This window comes from Pituophis catenifer, unplaced genomic scaffold (genome assembly GCF_029215685.1).
Source record: "Pituophis catenifer annectens isolate HBS135680 unplaced genomic scaffold, rPitCat1.0.hap2 SCAF_16, whole genome shotgun sequence".
In the NCBI taxonomy this organism is placed as follows: Eukaryota; Metazoa; Chordata; class Lepidosauria; order Squamata; family Colubridae; genus Pituophis; species Pituophis catenifer.
In genome coordinates, this window is record NW_027256896.1 from 11,378,226 (window position 1) to 11,396,062 (window position 17,837).

At 44.7% G+C, this 17,837-nt stretch overlaps 1 protein-coding gene across 1 annotated transcript in view; it reads left to right on the plus strand.

Moving 5' to 3' along the window:
* Positions 1–17,837, plus strand: part of LOC139325357 (ankyrin repeat and fibronectin type-III domain-containing protein 1-like) — a 298,146-nt gene that overhangs the window by 33,390 nt on the left and 246,919 nt on the right. Inside the window, exons 2-3 of the mRNA XM_070955195.1 lie at positions 11,436–11,629; positions 16,200–16,429. Coding sequence (XP_070811296.1) covers positions 11,436–11,629; positions 16,200–16,429 — 424 coding nt within the window. The remainder of the gene's footprint in view (positions 1–11,435; positions 11,630–16,199; positions 16,430–17,837) is intronic.

Genomic DNA, 17,837 nt, shown 5'->3' on the forward strand with positions numbered 1-17,837 from the left:
GTCTGCTGGCATTTATTCATCTCTGGACCGCTAGAAATGTCAGTGTTAGAAGGATAGGTCCCAACCAGCCCTTAATTTCATTTTCTTTTATTTATTTATTTTTTTAATGCCACCCATCTCGCCTGTAAGGTGATTCTGGGAAGCTTCAAGGTAGACCAGAGTTGTTCCGTGGCCAAGTCATGCCTGATTCTTTGTGATCCTATGGACCATAGCATGCCAGGTCTCCATGTCCTCCACTGTCTCCCGGCATTCGTGTTCATTGTGTAGATAGTTACGCTGTGTAACCATCTCAACCTCTGCCATCCCTTCTCCTTCCATCTTTCCCAGCATTGGGGTCTTTTCCAAGGACTCCTCTCTTCTCACAAAGTGTTCCGCCCCAGCTACGGATCCCAAAGAACACAGCACACACAAAGTTTGTACAAAACTTAATTTACTAAAATAACTCAGTCTTTTTCAAAACAAAGGCTGTTAATAAACTTTCTTAACAGCCTACAAGAAACCAAAGAGAAAGTAATCACAATCTTACTAAGGTTGGCAGAAAGCGCAGAAGCAATTTGCAGAGAATCCAGATGCGAAGTAGAGTGAACTAAAGTTGTTCCCTACAAAATTGCTTCAGTCGGCATTCCTCCTTAAATAGGCTAAGGGAGTGGCCAATTAGCCCCAAGCCTTACTATCGAGGAGTCCTCTTCCTGAGGAGCCACTCCTGCCTTTTGGCAGCTCTGCACGCCCATGCATCAAGAAGAGGCTTCTCCTCTTCGTCCTCTTCACTTAAAGGAGCTTCTGGAGGTTCTGAAGGCCCTGGCTGAATCCCTGCCTCTGGCACCACATCTTCTCCAGCCTCCTCATTGTCCGACTCGAGTGCCAGCTGCACAGGCTGCTGGCACAACACCACACCAGTCTCCTCGCTGTCAGAATCAGCTACAATCCACACAGGCCGCTGACGGGCCACAACACGAGGTGGCCAATGTACTTGAGCTTCAGCTTTCAGGATCTATCTTTCAAAGGAACCGTGAGGGTTGATTTCCTTTAGGATTGAGCGATTGGATCTCCTTGCAAATCCAAGGGACTCTTTAAGTCTTCTCCAACACCACCTTTCGAAAGCATGATGAGCAGAGTAGGAAACAGGAATTATGAATGCTCATATTACTTTCATGTCAGCAGTTTGTTGCAACAATCAAATCCAGAAAGCACACACAGGTAACTGATGCAGCAGGATTCATTAACTTCTCTTTATATACATAATAACCCATGAGACATAGATACAATACCAAGTGGTTCTTCCAACATGGTAGCAAGCACAAGCAAATACAGGCAAGAGGAGAGAACAGTTTCAGTTCAGAGTTGCAGACTTGTTTCAGTTTCAGAGCTGAGCACAGAGCTAAGCCACATCCAGGCTCCAAAACTGTTTCAGTCACCAATCAGCTCCCATTGGCTGACTTAGTTGCCATGACTATGCATTGGCTGACCTTGTTACTAAGTCCTATTCCAGATCATGAATATTCTGACATTTCATTATAAAGTTACAATAATAGGATCTTGCAAGTCTGAATAGGCTTTCCCCCTCTCCCTCCCTTTACCTTCATGAAAACTAGGGAGGGTCACATTTGAGAAGCTGCCCCAGATTACATTACCGGCCCAGACTCACGTTTCTTTTATCTGACATTTGTTTTGGTTGCTGCTCTTTCTCCTGTTCCTCAAGGTTATTCCTTCTTCCCACTACAGAACCTGGGCTAAGAACTCAGGATGGTGACAATCACCTTGGCATATGGAGCCAAGCTTAGCTTTGTGCTAAGCAATGTGTTATTTAACTTCTGTGTTAAATAGCATGTTGCACCTAGTAAGGACAGCCACCAAGAATGTCTCCCTTCTGATCCATCTTCCTCTTACTTTACACTGAAGTAGGATCTTTAACAGACCCTTTCTTTATACTATTCAGTGCAAGCATAATATCAATATCACTTAGATTTATATACTGTTCCGTAGCGCTTTACAGGGCTCTCTATGTGGTTTACAAATGTCACCCTGTTGCCCCCAACAATCTGGGTCTTCATTTTACTGACCTCGGAAGGATGGAAGGCTGAGTCAATCTTGAACTGGTCAGGATCTAACTGCTGGCAATTGGCAGAGTTAGCCTGCAATACTGCATTCTAATCACTGGGAGGGAGGGAGGGAGGGAGGGAGGGAGGGAGGGAAGGAAGGAAGGAAGGAAGGAAGGAGGGAAGGAAGGAAGGAAGGGCAATAGCAATAGCACTTAGACTTATATATCGCTTCACAGTGCTTTACAGACCTCTCTAAGCAGTTTACAGAGTTAGCCTTATTGCCCCCAATAATCTGGGTCCTCATTTTACCAATTTTGGAAGGATGGAATATTGAGTCAACCTTAAGCCGGTCAGGATCGAACTGCTGGCAGTTGGCAGAATTAGCCTGCAATACTGCATTCTAACCACTGTGCCACCATGACTCACCACCACAAGATGGTAGATAGATGATAGATATAGACAGACAGACTGATAGATGAGAGAGAGAGAGAGAGAGAGAGAAAGGTGACAGACAAATGATAGATAGATAGATAGATAGATAGATAGATAGATAGATAGATGATAGATAGATGATAGATAGATAGATGATAGATAGATAGATAGATAGATAGATAGATAGATAGATGATAGATAGATGATAGATAGATAGATAGTAGATAGATGATAGATAGATAGCAATAGCACTTAGACTTTAATACCGCTTTACAGTGCTTTACAGCCCTCTCTAAGCGGTTTACAAAGTCGGCATATCACCCCCAACAATCTGGGTCCTCATTTTACCCACCTCGGAAGAATGGAAGGCTGAGTCAACCTTGAGCCAGTCAGGATTGAACTCCTGGCTGTGAGCAGAGTTAGCCTGCAATACTGCTTTCTGGGCACTGCGCTACCAGAGCTTACATATTTCAGGTAAAGCCTTCCTGTCAATTGAATGTTCCATTGAGGTGACCCTCTTCTGTATCCCTAAATATATAGGGAGGAAACCTTTGCTCCATAATTGGGGATTCTTGAGCTTAGTGTCAACTTGGCTAGAAGCTCATGAGTTAATTAGGGCACTTGTCGAAGCCCTGACACTTAGATTTGATTTTTGCTGCTGTTGTTGAAGATATTCTGCATCTCTGCTGCCTGAACACTAAGGCAGATGTGACACCTTCTGAGCTATCCCTATGGAGATTTCCTCCCTGACTTAGGGATAACTAACTTCAGATCGACATCTTACAGATTGTTCAGCTGAGCTTCGGGGCCTTCTGCGCACAATTTGATTAGCGTGACGGCTGGAATATAACGTACTCGAGCCGAAGATGATCTGCCAGAGTCAAGAAAGATTAGACGTGGGCCATGAAAAGGAGTTGTGTGCTCTCCTGCACATTGTCACTTCTTTTCAGCATCAGGGCCATCTGAGGATATATTGGCTGGGTTATCTCTTAAGAGTCAGGCAGCTGGAAGGAGATGCGGTGAAGAACGGAAAAGCTGTTCGCGAAGTTATCTTGTGGATTTTGTTCATGCCGGTGCGGTGGGCTCTGTTAATTCCTTAAACCAGCTTGTGGCTGTTGTCTACTTCGTGGGCTGTTTCAGAATTGGCAGCTCCTTCTCCCGAGAACGACGGGAGATCCTGACTGTTAAAAATACGATTTCATTATTCCTTGGTTCATAAGCCGAGTGTGTTTAACACCTTGCTAATTGCATGAGATAGGAATATTCACTTCTAAGCTGGATGATAATAGCCTTTGAGCCAGCCCCATTTTGCCTCTGATGAGTTGGTATTTGCTGCCTTTTTGAAGTAATTACTGTTATCTCATAATGGGCTGATAACTTAATAAAATAAGAGTCCTGCATAAAACGAGGGAGTGATGCATAGCTTATTATGCAGTTATCCCAGGCTTCTTTTAAAACAAATTCTGTTCTTATGGCGTTGGAACTGCCTTAAACTGTTCTGACCTAGGCTTCCTTAGAAAGCAAACAGCACAAACTTAATCCCGGCAAACCTCTTTAATTCATACAGCTGTAAATTACTTTCATTTACAGTCTGGCAAGGCTTGATAAACAGTCTTTCAGAGGAAGGTTATCAACACCCACCTATCTCACGTGGAACGCTGCCGGAGATCTAATTGCCAGACGCAGGGCAAGGCCAAACTTGGCACAGAGTCACAAACAGAACTTTCAAATCTTGAATCGGCCAGATGAACTAATTGCTTCCTGCAAAAGCTCACGTCCCATTCACTTCTCTTTTATGTCTTATGGGAAGGGCCAATCATCTCCAAGCCTTACTCCCAAGTCGACCCTGTTTCCTTAATTGTTCCTGTCTCCTGGCAGCTCTGTGCATGCGCATACTGGAAACAGGCTCACGCTGTTCTTCTGCCTCGCTGATGTCAGACTCTGGAGACTCTGGAGGCAGCAAAGAACTACCAGGTAGCTTTGGCCCCCACTCTGCCTCTGACTCAGAGCCCTCGTCCGAGCCTTCCCCAGGGGCAGGGATATTTGCTACCGGTTCTCCGAACCACCCGCCGCCCTCACTACCGGATTGGGTGATCCGGTCCGAACCGGGAGCATTTCACCCCTGCTTATGACCATTTTTCACACGACCATTACATCATCCCCATGGTCATGTGATTTACATTTGGATGCTTGACCACTGGCTCACATTTATGATGGTTGCCATGTCCCGGGGTCATGTGATCATCTTTTGCGAGCTTCTGACAAGCAAAGTCAACGGGAAAACCAGATTCACTTAACAACCGTGTTATTAATTTAACTGCAGTGATTCAGTTAGCGAATGTGACAAGGAAGTTTCTAAAATGGGGCAACGCTCACGTAACAAATTGTTGTGGCCCGTACACAGCCTGTGCGGCTGGTGGCTGATTCAGACAGCGAGGAGGCTGGTGTGGTGCTGCGCCAGCAGCCTGTGCAGCTAGCACTCGAGTCGGACAATGAGGAGGCTGGAGAAGATGTGGGGCCAGAGGCGGGGATTCAGCCAGGGCCTACAGAACCTCCAGAAGTTCCCTTAAGTGAAGAGGACGAAGAGGAGGAGCCGCTTCTCGATGCACGGGCGTACAGAGCGGCCAAAAGGCAGGAGTGGTTCCTCAGGAGGAGGTCTCCTTGAGAGTAAGGCTTGGGGCTAATTGGCCACTCCCTTAGCCTATTTAAGGAGGAACACCGACTGAAGCAATTTGCAGGGAACAACCGTTCAGTCTCTTTCGTGCCTTGATGTTAGTTCGTTGCAAATTGCTTCTGGGCTTTCTGCCAATCATAGTTAGATTAAAATTATTTATTCTTTGGATTCTTGCAGGCTGTTAAGAAAGTTAATTAACAGCCTTTGTTTGGAAAAAAAAACCCTGATTTTATTTTAGTAAACTAAGGTTTGTACAGACTTTGTGTGTGCTGCATTCTTTGGGGTCCGTAGCTGGGGCACAACACAAATTTCTCTCTTCACAACATACATTTTGGGCTCGGTTGTTGTCGTATTATCTGTCTTGCACCTTTGCATTCGCTTCAATTTCACCATTCGATAAGTCAGAGAAGGTTTTGTTTATTCCTGAAGCGATGTAGCGAAAGTATATAAGCAGACAGCTTTTGCAGTTGTCATGGCACCTGGTTTTTTTGCATGATGTCATACTTTAGAGGAACTTGACTTTCACGTTCTCCAGCTCTGAGAAAGCTGCTTCTCTGCTTAATTTTCTGGGAAGGCCTTTGATGGCCAAAAAATTGAAGCAAATAAAATGAAATTCACTGACGGAAGTGAATGTCCCCAAGCAGAAGAGCAGACAAAATGTTGAAGCCCCAGGAGACACACATACATTAATAGCAATAGCACTTAGACTTATATACTGCTTCATAGTGCTTTTCCAGCCCTCTCTAAGCGGTTTACAGAGTCAGCCTCTTGCCCCCAACAATCTGGGTCCTCATTTTACCCACCTCGGAAGGAGGGAAGGCTGAGTCAACCTTGAGCCGATCAGGATCAAACTGCTGGCAGTGGGCAGAGTTAGCCTGCAATACTGCATTCTAACCACTGCACCACCAGGGCTCCTAATAGCAATAAGACTGATATACCTCTTCACAGAGCTTTTACAGCCCTCTCTAAGCGGTTTACAGAGTCAGCGTCTTGCCCCCAACAATCTGGGTCCTCATTTTACCCACCTTGGAAGGATGGAAGGCTGAGTCAACCTTGAGCCAGTCAGGATTGAACTCCCGGCTGTGAGCAGAGTTAGCCTGCAATACTGCTTTCTGGGCACTGCGCTACCAGAGCTCACCTATTTCAGGTAAAGCCTTCCTGACAATTAAATGTTCCATTGAGGTGACCCTCTTCTGTATCCCTAAATATATAGCGAGGAAACCTTTGCTCCATATTTGGGAATTCTTGAGCTTAGATTTATATGCCACCCTATCAGATATTTATTTATTTATTTATTTATTTATTTATTTATTTATTTATTTATTTATTTATGAATGAATGAATGAATGAATGAATGAATGAATGAGATTTATATGCCGCCCTATCTCCAGCCGGAGTCAGGGCGGCTCACAACAGTTAAGAAACATCTAATAAAAAGTTAATAAAAAGATAGATAGATAGATAGATAGATAGATAGATAGATAGATAGATAAAGAGCATTAGCAATAGCAATAGCACTTAGACTTATATACCGCTTCATAGTGCTTTGCAGCCCTCTCTAAGCAGTTCGGCACAAAAAACGGCCTGAAAACAGGCCCAAAAAAGGGCAAAAAACCAGTTATGCTCTTCGTGGGCACCGGAGAGCCAGAAAACGGCCAGAAAACAGCCAAAAACCAGGCCGTTTTTTTGGGGCTGTTTTCAGGTTGTTTTTTTGACCCAAAACGACCTAAAAAGGGCCCAAAAAACAGCCTGAAAACGGCCCCCAAAATTGGCCATTTTTTGGGCAATTTTCAGGCCGTTTCGGGCTGCTTTTCGGCACAAAAAACGGCCTGAAAAAAGGCCAAAAAACCAGGTATGTGCGCACTGGCTGGCCAGCTGGTCTTCGGGTTTCCGGCGCTCTGGCATGTGCAAATGCACACCCATGCATGCACGTTCTGGTTTGGGCACTCGGTGCCGAAAAGGTTCGCCATCCCTGATATATATGTGTTTGATAATAAATTATCAGTCATGGTTTACAAACCACAGCGGTTAGGTTAGTACAGGAACATGCTAACCGTGTTTCTCCCAAAATAAGACATCCCCTGATAAACCCAATCGGGCTTTTGAGCACATGGCAATAAGGCCAAGTGCTTATTTCAGGGTTCAAAAAAAAATATATAAGACAGGGTCCCCAATTTATGTATGTGTGTCTGTGCCTGCCTACGCACACATAGTACATGTGTTGGTCCTTATTGTTTCAATTCTGCACAACAGTCCCAGTTACTCATGTGCCACCCCGCACATTAATTGCTACCCTGGCTTAAGCCCATGTGGCAATTTAGCAAACAGAGTGAGGCTTCCGTAAAATTATTCGATTTTATCCCAGCAGCATTTGGTGAAGCTTTTTTTGTCATTCTCGCATCGTAGCTTCAATCTCAGATGCCAAAGACATCTGGTGGCATCTGGATAGCAAAACACGGCACTGCATCTCTCTCTCTCTCTCTCCCTCCCTCTCTCTCATTTGGTTGCTCAGCAGGTAATGGGATGAGAACCGGATGATTGCTTCAGCTAAAAAGATGTTTTAATCTTTGTCAAATCTTGACGATGAACTCTTCCAGATCCCCGAAGCAAAGCGGTGGTTATTTATAGGGCTCTAGGCAGCTTATTAGAAAAGCAGCGCAGCAGTTTGGAAATTATTAGAGAAAAAGTCCGTTGGCAAACAAACGTTGCCAGATGTTGCTGTAAGAGGGAATCAGTTGCCAAGCACCTGGATTGTGATCGCGTGATGTCGGGGACACTGTGGTGATGGAGAAGGAGGAGGAAGAAGAGGAGGAGGAGAAGAAGAAGAAGGAGAGAATGGAGGAGATGGAGGAGGAGAAGGAGAAGGAGAGAATGGAGGAGGTAGAAGAGGAGGAGGAGAAGAAGAAAAAGGAGAGAATGGAGGAGGAGGAGGAGGAGGAAAAGGAGGAGGAGCAGGAGAGTGGAGGAAGAGAAGGAGGAGAAGGAGAGAATGGAGGAGGAAGAGGAGGAGGAGAAGAAAAAGGACAGAATGGAGGAGGAGGAGGAGGTGAAGGAAGAGGAGGAGAAGAAGAGCAGGAGAGAATGGAGGAGGAGGTGAAGAAGAAGGAGAAGAGGGAATGGAGGAGGAGGAGGAGGAGAAGAAAAAGAAGGACAGAATGGAGGAGGAGGAGAAGGAGAATGAGAGAATGGAGGAGGAGGAGGAGGAGGAGGAGAAGGGAGAAGGAGAGAATGGAGGAGGAGGAGGAGGAAAAGGATTTGTGGTGTTCCATCTCTGAAGGTTTTTAAGAAGAATTGGACAACCATTTGTCTGAAATGGTATAAGGGTCTCCTGCTTGAGAAAGGGGTTGGATTAGAAGACCTCTAAGACCCCTTCCAACTCTTGTTATTCTGTTAAATGTGAGGACCAATCATAAGTCACTTTTTAAAGCATTGTTGTAACTTTGAATGGTGGATAAATGAATGGTTAGAAGATGAAGTCTTCTAACCATGTAGAGCAGGAAGATCCTCTCTAGGTTTCGTACAAGCTGGGCGGATTCTACCAAAGATGATTAGGGACCTGGAGGATAAAGTGTGTAATGAAAGGTTGCAGGAAAAGGGCATGTCTAATCTAATAAAGAGAAGGACCAGGGGGTGACACGATAGCAGTCTCCCAATGTTTGAGAGGCTGTCACAGAGAGGAGGGGGTCAACCTAGTCTCCAAAGTACCTGGAGGCAGGACAAGAAGTAACAGTTGGAAACTTATCAAAGAGAGATCCAACCTAGAATTAAGGGAGAGATTTTCTGATGGTGAGAATAATTAATCAGTGGAATGGCCTCCAGAAGTTGTGGGCGCTCCATTACTGGAGGTTTTCAAGAAGAGATTGGACAGCCATTTGTCTGGAATGCTATAGGGCCGGGATGGCGAACCTATGGCACACGTGCCACAGGTGGCACGTGTAGCCCAACGTGACCAGACGTCCCGCTTTTGGCAGGACAGTCCCAATTTTTAACAATTTGTCCCGCGTCCCGCGGCGTTTTAAAAAAGTCCCGATTTTTTGAAAGAATGCACGACAAGCTAGGGAACGGCGGGAGAATGGGAATATACGGTTTTCGGCGGCCATGTGACTATTTAGCCAGGATATGAGTTTTATATTATTTTTGTTGCTCCATATAGACCAAATTTTTAATCAAGAACCCCCCCCTGGTCAATGGTGTCCCACTTTACCAATGTTAAAATCTGGTCACCTTAGTGTAGCCATATCAGTGGGCATGCGAGCTCAGCTCTGGCGCACGCATTTTCGGGCCTTCTGGGCCTGCCAGAAGTAGGGAAACAGGCTGTTTCCTGCCTCCGGAGGGCCTGGGGGTGGAGTGGGGAAGGCCCGTTTTTCTTTCTCACCTGGCTCCTGATCCTCTTTATGCATCTGGGGAGAGCGAAAACAGCCTTCCCCACCCCCTTTGGAGGCCTGAAATGGCCCATTTCCCAACTCCCAGTTGGACAGGAAGTGGTGTTTTTTGCTGTCCCCAGCCTCCAGGGCCTCTCTTGGGTGTGTTACCTTTCTTTAGAGACATTAATGCAAAGAGAAGCCATCTGACTTTTTTTTTTTTTCAGGAATTAGGAGGCCAAACCAGCAATATTCAGATAGTGGAATGTGAATTTTTGTGTATATTTTTGTATGCAGATTCTCTCCCCCCCACCCCCCCCCACCACTAAGAGAGCATTTTCATAAGCTTTTCTTATGGACTATGGCATTGCCTTGCTCTTCGGTGTGGGTGAGAAGACAGACAGCTCACTCTCTCTCATAGTTTCTAGATTTCATTGGTAGAGGCTGAATCCAGGTGAGCCAACAACTATTTTAGAAGTTACATAAGACCTGTCGAAAGAACCCTTAAGGAGAGATCAAAATGCTTTCAAAGAGGTGTGAACCTTAAAAAAACCCATATTTATGTTTGTCTGAATCATATTTACAAGATGAAGCATGGTATTGTCATCTCACTAAGCTCGGTCTCTGCCAGCATCTTTGGAAGAAATAATTGCATGATGACTTTTCTGTGATAGGATGGTAACAGTGGTAGGTTGCTCCCGGTTCACACCGGTTCGCAAGAACCGGTAGTAAAAATTTCTAGTAGTTCGGAGAACCGGTAATAACATTGGCTGGCCAGGCCCCCGAACCGATCCCGGCCCGGTCGCCGCTCGCCTTACCTCGCCCACCTTATCAGAGGCTTTTTTTTTAAAAAAAAAACTTTTAAAAGGATTTTTTCTACAACCTCTTCGGCCGAAAAATGCTTTTAAAAGTAAAAAAGAAAAAAGCCTCTGATGAAAGGATACTGTAAAATCTCCATTTCTTCCCCCCCTTCCAGGGGAAGGATACTGTAAAATCTCCATTCCCACCCCACTCCAGGGGAAGGATACTGCAAAATCCCCATTCCCACCCCACTCCAGGGGAAGGATACTGCAAAATCTCCCTTCCCTCCCCACTCCAGGGGAAGGATACTGCAAAATCCCCATTTCCTCCTCACTCCAGGGGAAGGATACTGCAAAATCTCCATTCCCTCCCCATTCCAGGGGAAGGATACTGTAAAATCCCCATTCCCACCCCACTCCAGGGGAAGGATACTGCAAAATCCCCATTTCATCCCGATCAGCTGGGACTCGGGAGGCAGAGAATAGATGGGGGCAGGCCCAGTCAGAGGTGGTATTTACCGGTTCTCCAAACTACTCAAAATTTCCGCTACCGGTTCTCCAGAATTGGTCAGAACCTGCTGAAACCCACCTCTGGTGCGCATGCATGCCAGAACCCAGAAGTTCGGCTTTTCCAGAGCACATCCCCGATGAGCGCACACGTGCGACTTTTCTGCGTGACCTTTTTGGCTGAAAAGGTTCACCATTCCTGATATAGATAATCCTTGATTTATGACCATAATGGGCATCCAAATTTCCGTTGCTAATCAAGGAAAGTTGGGCAAGGTGGTTAAGTGAGCTGTGCCCGATTTTATGACTTTTGTGCCACAACTATTAAGCAAATCATTGTTAAGTGAAGCACATGGTCATTAAGCAGATCTGTCTTCTCTCGTTGACTTTTGCTAGTCAGACGTTGGCTGGGAAGGGGATCACAAGACCCCCGGCATGCCGCACCCCTTGTAAATATATAAGAAATGCAAAGGGCATTTTTTGAAGGTGTTCCGATGAATTCGCTAGTTCCAAAAATGTTGAAAAATGTGTTCTTTTCCCTTCAATTCTGAAACTCCGTGGCTATTCTGGAACCGAAAGTAATGGTGATTTTTTTTTTTAAAAAAATTTCTTTCTTTTTAAGGTCGCTTGACCGGAAGTCTCAGAGGCCACTTTTAGGAAAGTCTCGGACACTTCCAAGTATCCCTCAATCCCCGGTCATCAGCCGAGTTCCACTTCTAGACTCCAAACTGTACAGAAAAGAGATGCCTGAACAGAAACACATTCGGAATCACTCTGCCCCCGATTGTCAGAAAGGATGCACAGTGCCCTCTACTGGTGAGTCTGAGCCATTTATTCCTGTAAATTCAGTGTATTTATTTTATTTTATTTTATTTTATTTTATTTTATTTTATTTTATTTTATTTTATTTTATTTTATTATTTTATTTTATTTTATTTTATTTATTTATTTTATTATTTTATTTTATTTTATTTTAATTTTATATTATTTTATTTTTTATTTTATTTTTCTATTCTATTCTATTCTATTCTATTCTATTCTATTCTATTCTATTCTATTCTATTCTATTCTATTCTATTCTATTCTATTCTATTCCTCTTCTCTTCTCCTTGTTAGAAAGTTTATATTGCCGCCTATTCGCACACGGAGACCCAGGGCGGCTTACAGGGAATATAAAACATATATAAAAAATAAAACTAATAAAAGAGAATAATAAATTAATAAAATAATTAATAGAATAGAATAGAATAGAATAGAAGAGTTGGAAGGGACCTTGGAGGTCTTCTAGTCCAACCCCCTGCTTAGGCAGGAAACCCTACCCGACTTCCGACAAATGGTTATCCAACATCTTCTTGAAAACTTCCAGTGTTGGAGCATTCACAACTTCTGGAGTCCAGTTGTTCCACTGATTAATTGTTCTCACTGTCAGGAAATTTCTCCTTAGTTCTCAGTTGCTTCTCTCCTTGATGAGTTTCCACCCATTGCTTCTTGTCCTGCCCTCGGGTGCTTTGGAGAATAGCTTGACTCCCTCTTCTTTGTGGCAGCCCCTGAGATATTGGAAGACCACTATCATGTCTCCCCTAGTCCTTCTTATATAATAGCTCCCCACCGTTCACCCCGGCGACAACACATCCCACAAGCCATTGCTTTGGGATTCAAGAGTGCCTCTGCATATCTTTTCTCTTCGATTGATATCAATTCCTAGACCTGGCATTAAAAGAGTTGCTCCAGGAAAAAAAAAAAAGAGAGACTCTTGATAAATACAAATAAGTCCTCGAGTTACAATGGTTCATTTAGTGACAGTTCAAAGTTACAATGGCACTGATAAAAGTGACTTCTAATCGGTTTTCACACTTAACAACTGTTGTAGCAGCATCCTGGTCCCACGATCAAAATTTAGACGTTTGGCAAACTGACTCGTATTTGTGACGGTTCGCCATGTCCCGGGGTCATGTGATCCCCTGTTGCGATCTTCTGACAAGACAAGTCAATGGGGAAGCCGGACTCATTTAACGACCGTGTTAGTAACAACAACTGCAGGTGGTTCACTTAACAACGGCGGCAAGGAAGGTTGTAAAAAAGGGTGAAACACGTTTAACAACTGTCTCCCTTAGCAAACAGAAGTTTTGGGTTCCATTGTGGTCATAAGTGGAGGTCTACCTGTAAATGGTTCTGCCTTTTGGTTCAAGATTTTTTACACATCTGAAGTTGCTCAACTTTTGTTCAGATGTTTCAAGCCTAGCGGGGGATTGTGCTTGGACATAAGTTTGCAGAAAAATGTTGATCATCATCATCATCATCGTCTTCTTCATTTAACAACCCCATAATCCCTGGCGGGCTGGAGTCTGGGCAACTGAATGGAGCTAGCAGAGTGTTTGAATGGCCGGATGCCCTTCCTGTTGCCGATGCGGAGTTTTGTTCGGCAGATATAATTCTCATTGTGTCCAGAGAGAGAGAAATATTTGCCTCTACCTAGGATTGAACTCACAGCCTCCTGATTGTGAGGCGAGAGCTCCACCTCTAGGCTACCGCACCACTCCATTTGCAGAAAAATGTTGATGGCTTCTGAAATTAAAACAATGATGATCGCAGTTTCTGCCACTGTGACCTTTTCTCGTGCGTGGACACGATTCCAGCTCTCTTTGCTTTAAAACCATCCAGCCTTCTTGCCAATATTTTTTGCATCACGGTGGGTTTTACATTCTTGGCAAGCCACAAATCCTGTAAAAGACGTATAAAACAACAGCATGAAAGCTGAAGGGGAGCTGAGCAGATAAAATAAATGTCTGCCATTTAAAAATTCTTCACTCGACAAGACATATATATACTCTGCAGATCAGGAAAGATTTAAGCAAGCAAGGGAAAAATAAATAAGGAAGCAAGGGAGGGAGGGAGGAAGCGTTGTGAGGGAGGAAAATATCTCACAATTTTGAGACATTGTGAAGTTTTTCCTTCCTTCCTTCCTTCCTTCCTTCCTTCCTTCTCTCCCTCCCTCCCCCTTCCTTCCTTCCTTCCTTCCTTCCTTTTCTTTCCTCCCTTCCTTCCCTCCCTCCCTCTTCCTTCCTTCTTTTCTTCCTTACTTTCTTCCCTCCCTCCCCCTTCCTTCCTTCCTTCCTTCCTTCCTTCCTTCCTTCCTTCCTTCCTTCCTTTTCTTTCCTTCCTTCCCTCCCTCTTCCTTCCTTCTTTCCTTCCTTACTTTCTTCCCTCCCTCCCTCCCTCTTCCTTCCTTCCTTCCTTCCTTCCTTCCTTCCTTCCTTCCTTCCTTCCTTCCTTCCCTCCCTCCCTCCCTCCCCCTTCCTTCCCCCTTCCTTCCTTCCTTCCTTCCTTCCTTCCTTCCTTCCTTCCTTCCTTCCTTCCTCCCTTCCTCCCTTCCTCCCTTCCTCTCTCTCTCCCTCCCTCCCTCCCTCCCTCCCTCTTTCTTTCCATTTGTCCAGTATGATATAGAGTTTCCTGCCTGAGCAGAAGGTTGGAGTAGAATACTCTCCAAGATCCCTTCCAATTCTGTTATTCTGTACTCTATATTCTGTATCCTGTATTTATAGATTGCTTTAAAAAAGGCTATCCAATTTATGTGAAAATGGTGTTCCTTGTTGGGATGAAACTGATCTTTCCCAGGCACATTGTATTGAAGAACTGAAAGATTTTTCACGTTAAACGTGTGTTTTCGCCCGATTGTTGTTGTTTAGAACAGAGGTCTCCAACTTGGCAACTTTAAGCCTGGCGGACTTCAACTCCCAGAATTCCCCAGCCAGCTTGCTGGATGGGAGTTACTGGGTGGGAGGGAATTCTGGGAGTTGAAGTCCTCCAGGCTTAAAATTGCCAAGGTTGGAGACCCCTGGTTTAGAACGTCTCATTGTTGAATCATTGTTGAAATATTAAGACAACTGTCATGCAATCAAACTGATTAGCCTTCCTCTTTAAATGCTGCAAATTTCCCTGCCCAAATTGAAGTTCTAAAAAAGTTTGCAAATGTGAATCTAGCATTGGTCATAATTTTTGTTTTTTTCTCCCGCTCTCAATTTCAATAGCCAAAATGTGCAGAACATTCTGTGCCTAACCTAGCCCCACATTTGGAGGGTCCTTGGTGTATTTCATCTAAAAAAGAAAGAACAATGATTCCATGCTTTACAATTGATTTTAGGGGCCAAATAGATATACGTGCCAGATAGAAATTATACTCTGATGCCAATCCCCCTCAGTACTTTGTAGTCCTCAAAATGAAAACGGCAAAGGATCTTTTCCTTCTGCACGAAGCCAGAATCGTTGGATACGGCATGCGTTGCCTTTTAATAAAAAAATAAATATTGCTGTACAGGATGATCTGAGCCTTCAGCTCCCATTATTTCTGAAGTCCTTAGACCACCCTTGCAATATAGGTCAATGTTGTTTGCCTTCGTGTTATCCATAAAATATGCATGTAGCTTGCATAAAGTTATGGTTTGGATACAGATCCTTAAAATAGTGTTTTTCAACCTTGGCAACTTGAAACTGGGTGGATTTCAACTCCCAGAATTCCCCAGCCAGTGATGAAGTCCACCCAACTTCAAGTTGCCAAGGTTGAGATACTCCAGTCTAAGAGTTAGTGCTACTTCATTCCTAGGACAATTGGCTTATTCCGTTTTGCAATTTTCTGGGAGTAGAAGTTCACCCATCTTCATGTCAGGGTTTCTAAGTACCATACTTTTCGGAGTATAAGATGCATTCCCCACCTCCCCTCCTAGAAGGGGGTGGAAATGTTGGTGCATCTTATACACCGAATACAGCCAGCCTGCAGTACCACATTCTAACCACTGTGCCACCAGGGCTCCTAATGCAACATCCAATCAGCTACAGCAATAGCACTTAGACTTATATACTGCTTCACAGTGCTTTCCAGCCCTCTCTAAGCGGTTTGCAGTCAGCATCTTGCCCCCAACAAGCTGGGTCCTCATTTTACCCACTTCGGAAGGATGGAAGGCTGAGTCAGCCTTGAGCCACTCAGGATCGAACTGCTGACAGTTGGCAGAATTAGCTGCAATACTGCGTTCTAACCACTGCGCCACCACAGCTAATCATCAGTAGCACTTAGACTTATATACCGCTTCACAGTGCTTCACAGCCCTCTCTAAGCAGTTAACAGAGTCAGCATCTTGCCCCCCCCCCAACAAGCTGGGTCCTTGTTTTACCCACCTTGGAAGGATGGAAGTCTGAGTCAACCTTCAGCCTGTGAGACTCGAACTGCTGGCAGCTGGCAGTCAGCAGAAGTAGCCTGCAGTATTGCACTCTAACCTGGTAAAAGTGTTGACCGAATGTTGGATAATATTGTGGTGGATCTCTAAATGTTAACCCTCCATTTCATGCTTGAGAGTCCATCTTCTCTGATTTGTAACCCCCCCTCCCCATCCAGGAGAGGCTTGGCAGCTAGAAGACGACTGCATCAGTCCCGGAAGAGACCCCACCATGCAAACACGACTCTGCACTGTGATGGATGAAGCCCCTTTCAGGGCCATCCGAACTCGGTCCTTCTACATGAGAAAAAGCCTATCTGTGGACAACCATCTAAGTTCCCTCAGTTATCCTCTCCACCCGAACGAAACGAAGACGGAGCGAGTCAAAACGAAGCTTCGGAGGCAGTTTGTGAGTACTCCAGAGCCAATGTTTTTTTTTTCTTGTGGGGGTTTGAAAGAGGCAGCTTTTGCAAAACTGGCATTCTTTTTCCTATGGAGCTGTGACACGTGATGATGGCTTGGGTTGGTTGGTTTGACAAAATGGCGGATCACACAAAATGGTGGAAGTACAAAATAGTTAGCTACAGTAGTGGTCAAAATTGTGGAAACCTTTTGGGAAAAGTGTCTTTTTGAGGTTTGATGGCTAATAACACCACTTTTTTGGGGGGACGTTTCAAGATAATCCTATTCCACTGCTGGAATGGCCTGGGAATAGCCCAGACCTTCACCCAATTGAAAATCTATGGAGCTGACTTGTTAGTCAGAAGCAACCAAGCAATAAAACCCAGTTAATAGAAGCCATCCTTCAATCTTGGGTTTCACATTAGAACAGCTGCAGAACTAAAAGACTTGGTTCACTCCATGGGAAGATGTTGTAAGGTTGTAATTCATGCTAAAGGTTACCCAACTAAGGATTAACTGACATGGCGATCCTTTTTGTATATCTCGTTTTTTCTATAGTGATAATTTTTATATATCTCGTTTTTTCTGCCTGTTTCACTTTTCTTCTTTATCCTGTAACTGCTATTCTAATAGCAACTCCTTCATAAAAGTTATTGCACTATATTCTTGATTAAATTATCTTTCCATTGATATATAATTTTATGGTACTACTCCAAAAAAAAGTTATATCCAAGGGTGGGCTGCTGGGGGTTCGCAAGGGTTTGGGAGAACCTCTAGCTAAGGTTCTGTGAAGTTCAGAGAACCCCCAAATCCCACTCCTGGCTGGCCTCGTCCACCCTGCCCTTCCCAGAAGTCCCCACGCGGCCCATTTTGGATGCAGGTAAATGCAGGGTGTGCGCGGAGGCTCGGGGAGGGCAAAAAAATGGGTTTACCGGAAGTTCAGGAAGGCTGGAATCAGGCCCTTTTCCAGCCTCCAGAGGGCCTCCGGAGCCTGGGGAGGCCATTTTCACCCTCCCAGAGGCTCAAAGAAAACCTCTGGAGGCTAGGAGGGCAAAAACACCCCCCACCCCCTGCCAGGGTGCAGGAGGCTGACTAGGCCACGCCCACCATGGCCACGCCCATCCAGCAACTGGGCAGAGAACCCCTTGCTAAAATTTGTGAAGCCCAACCCTTGTTATATCTACGCCTATGCTTATGTCAACAGACTTCCTAATTGATGAGGAAAGTCTTGAATTTAGAGATACAGTACTTGGAAGATTTATTTATTTATTTAGCGTACGACAAATAACATGGACTTAGAGTAGTTCATCAGGCATTGGGCTGTTGTAAGCTCTTGATGGACATTTGGACACAATGTGGTGGATATTTTGTCGAGGAGCACCACAATCACACTGAGGGGTAGAGACAAGACCCCA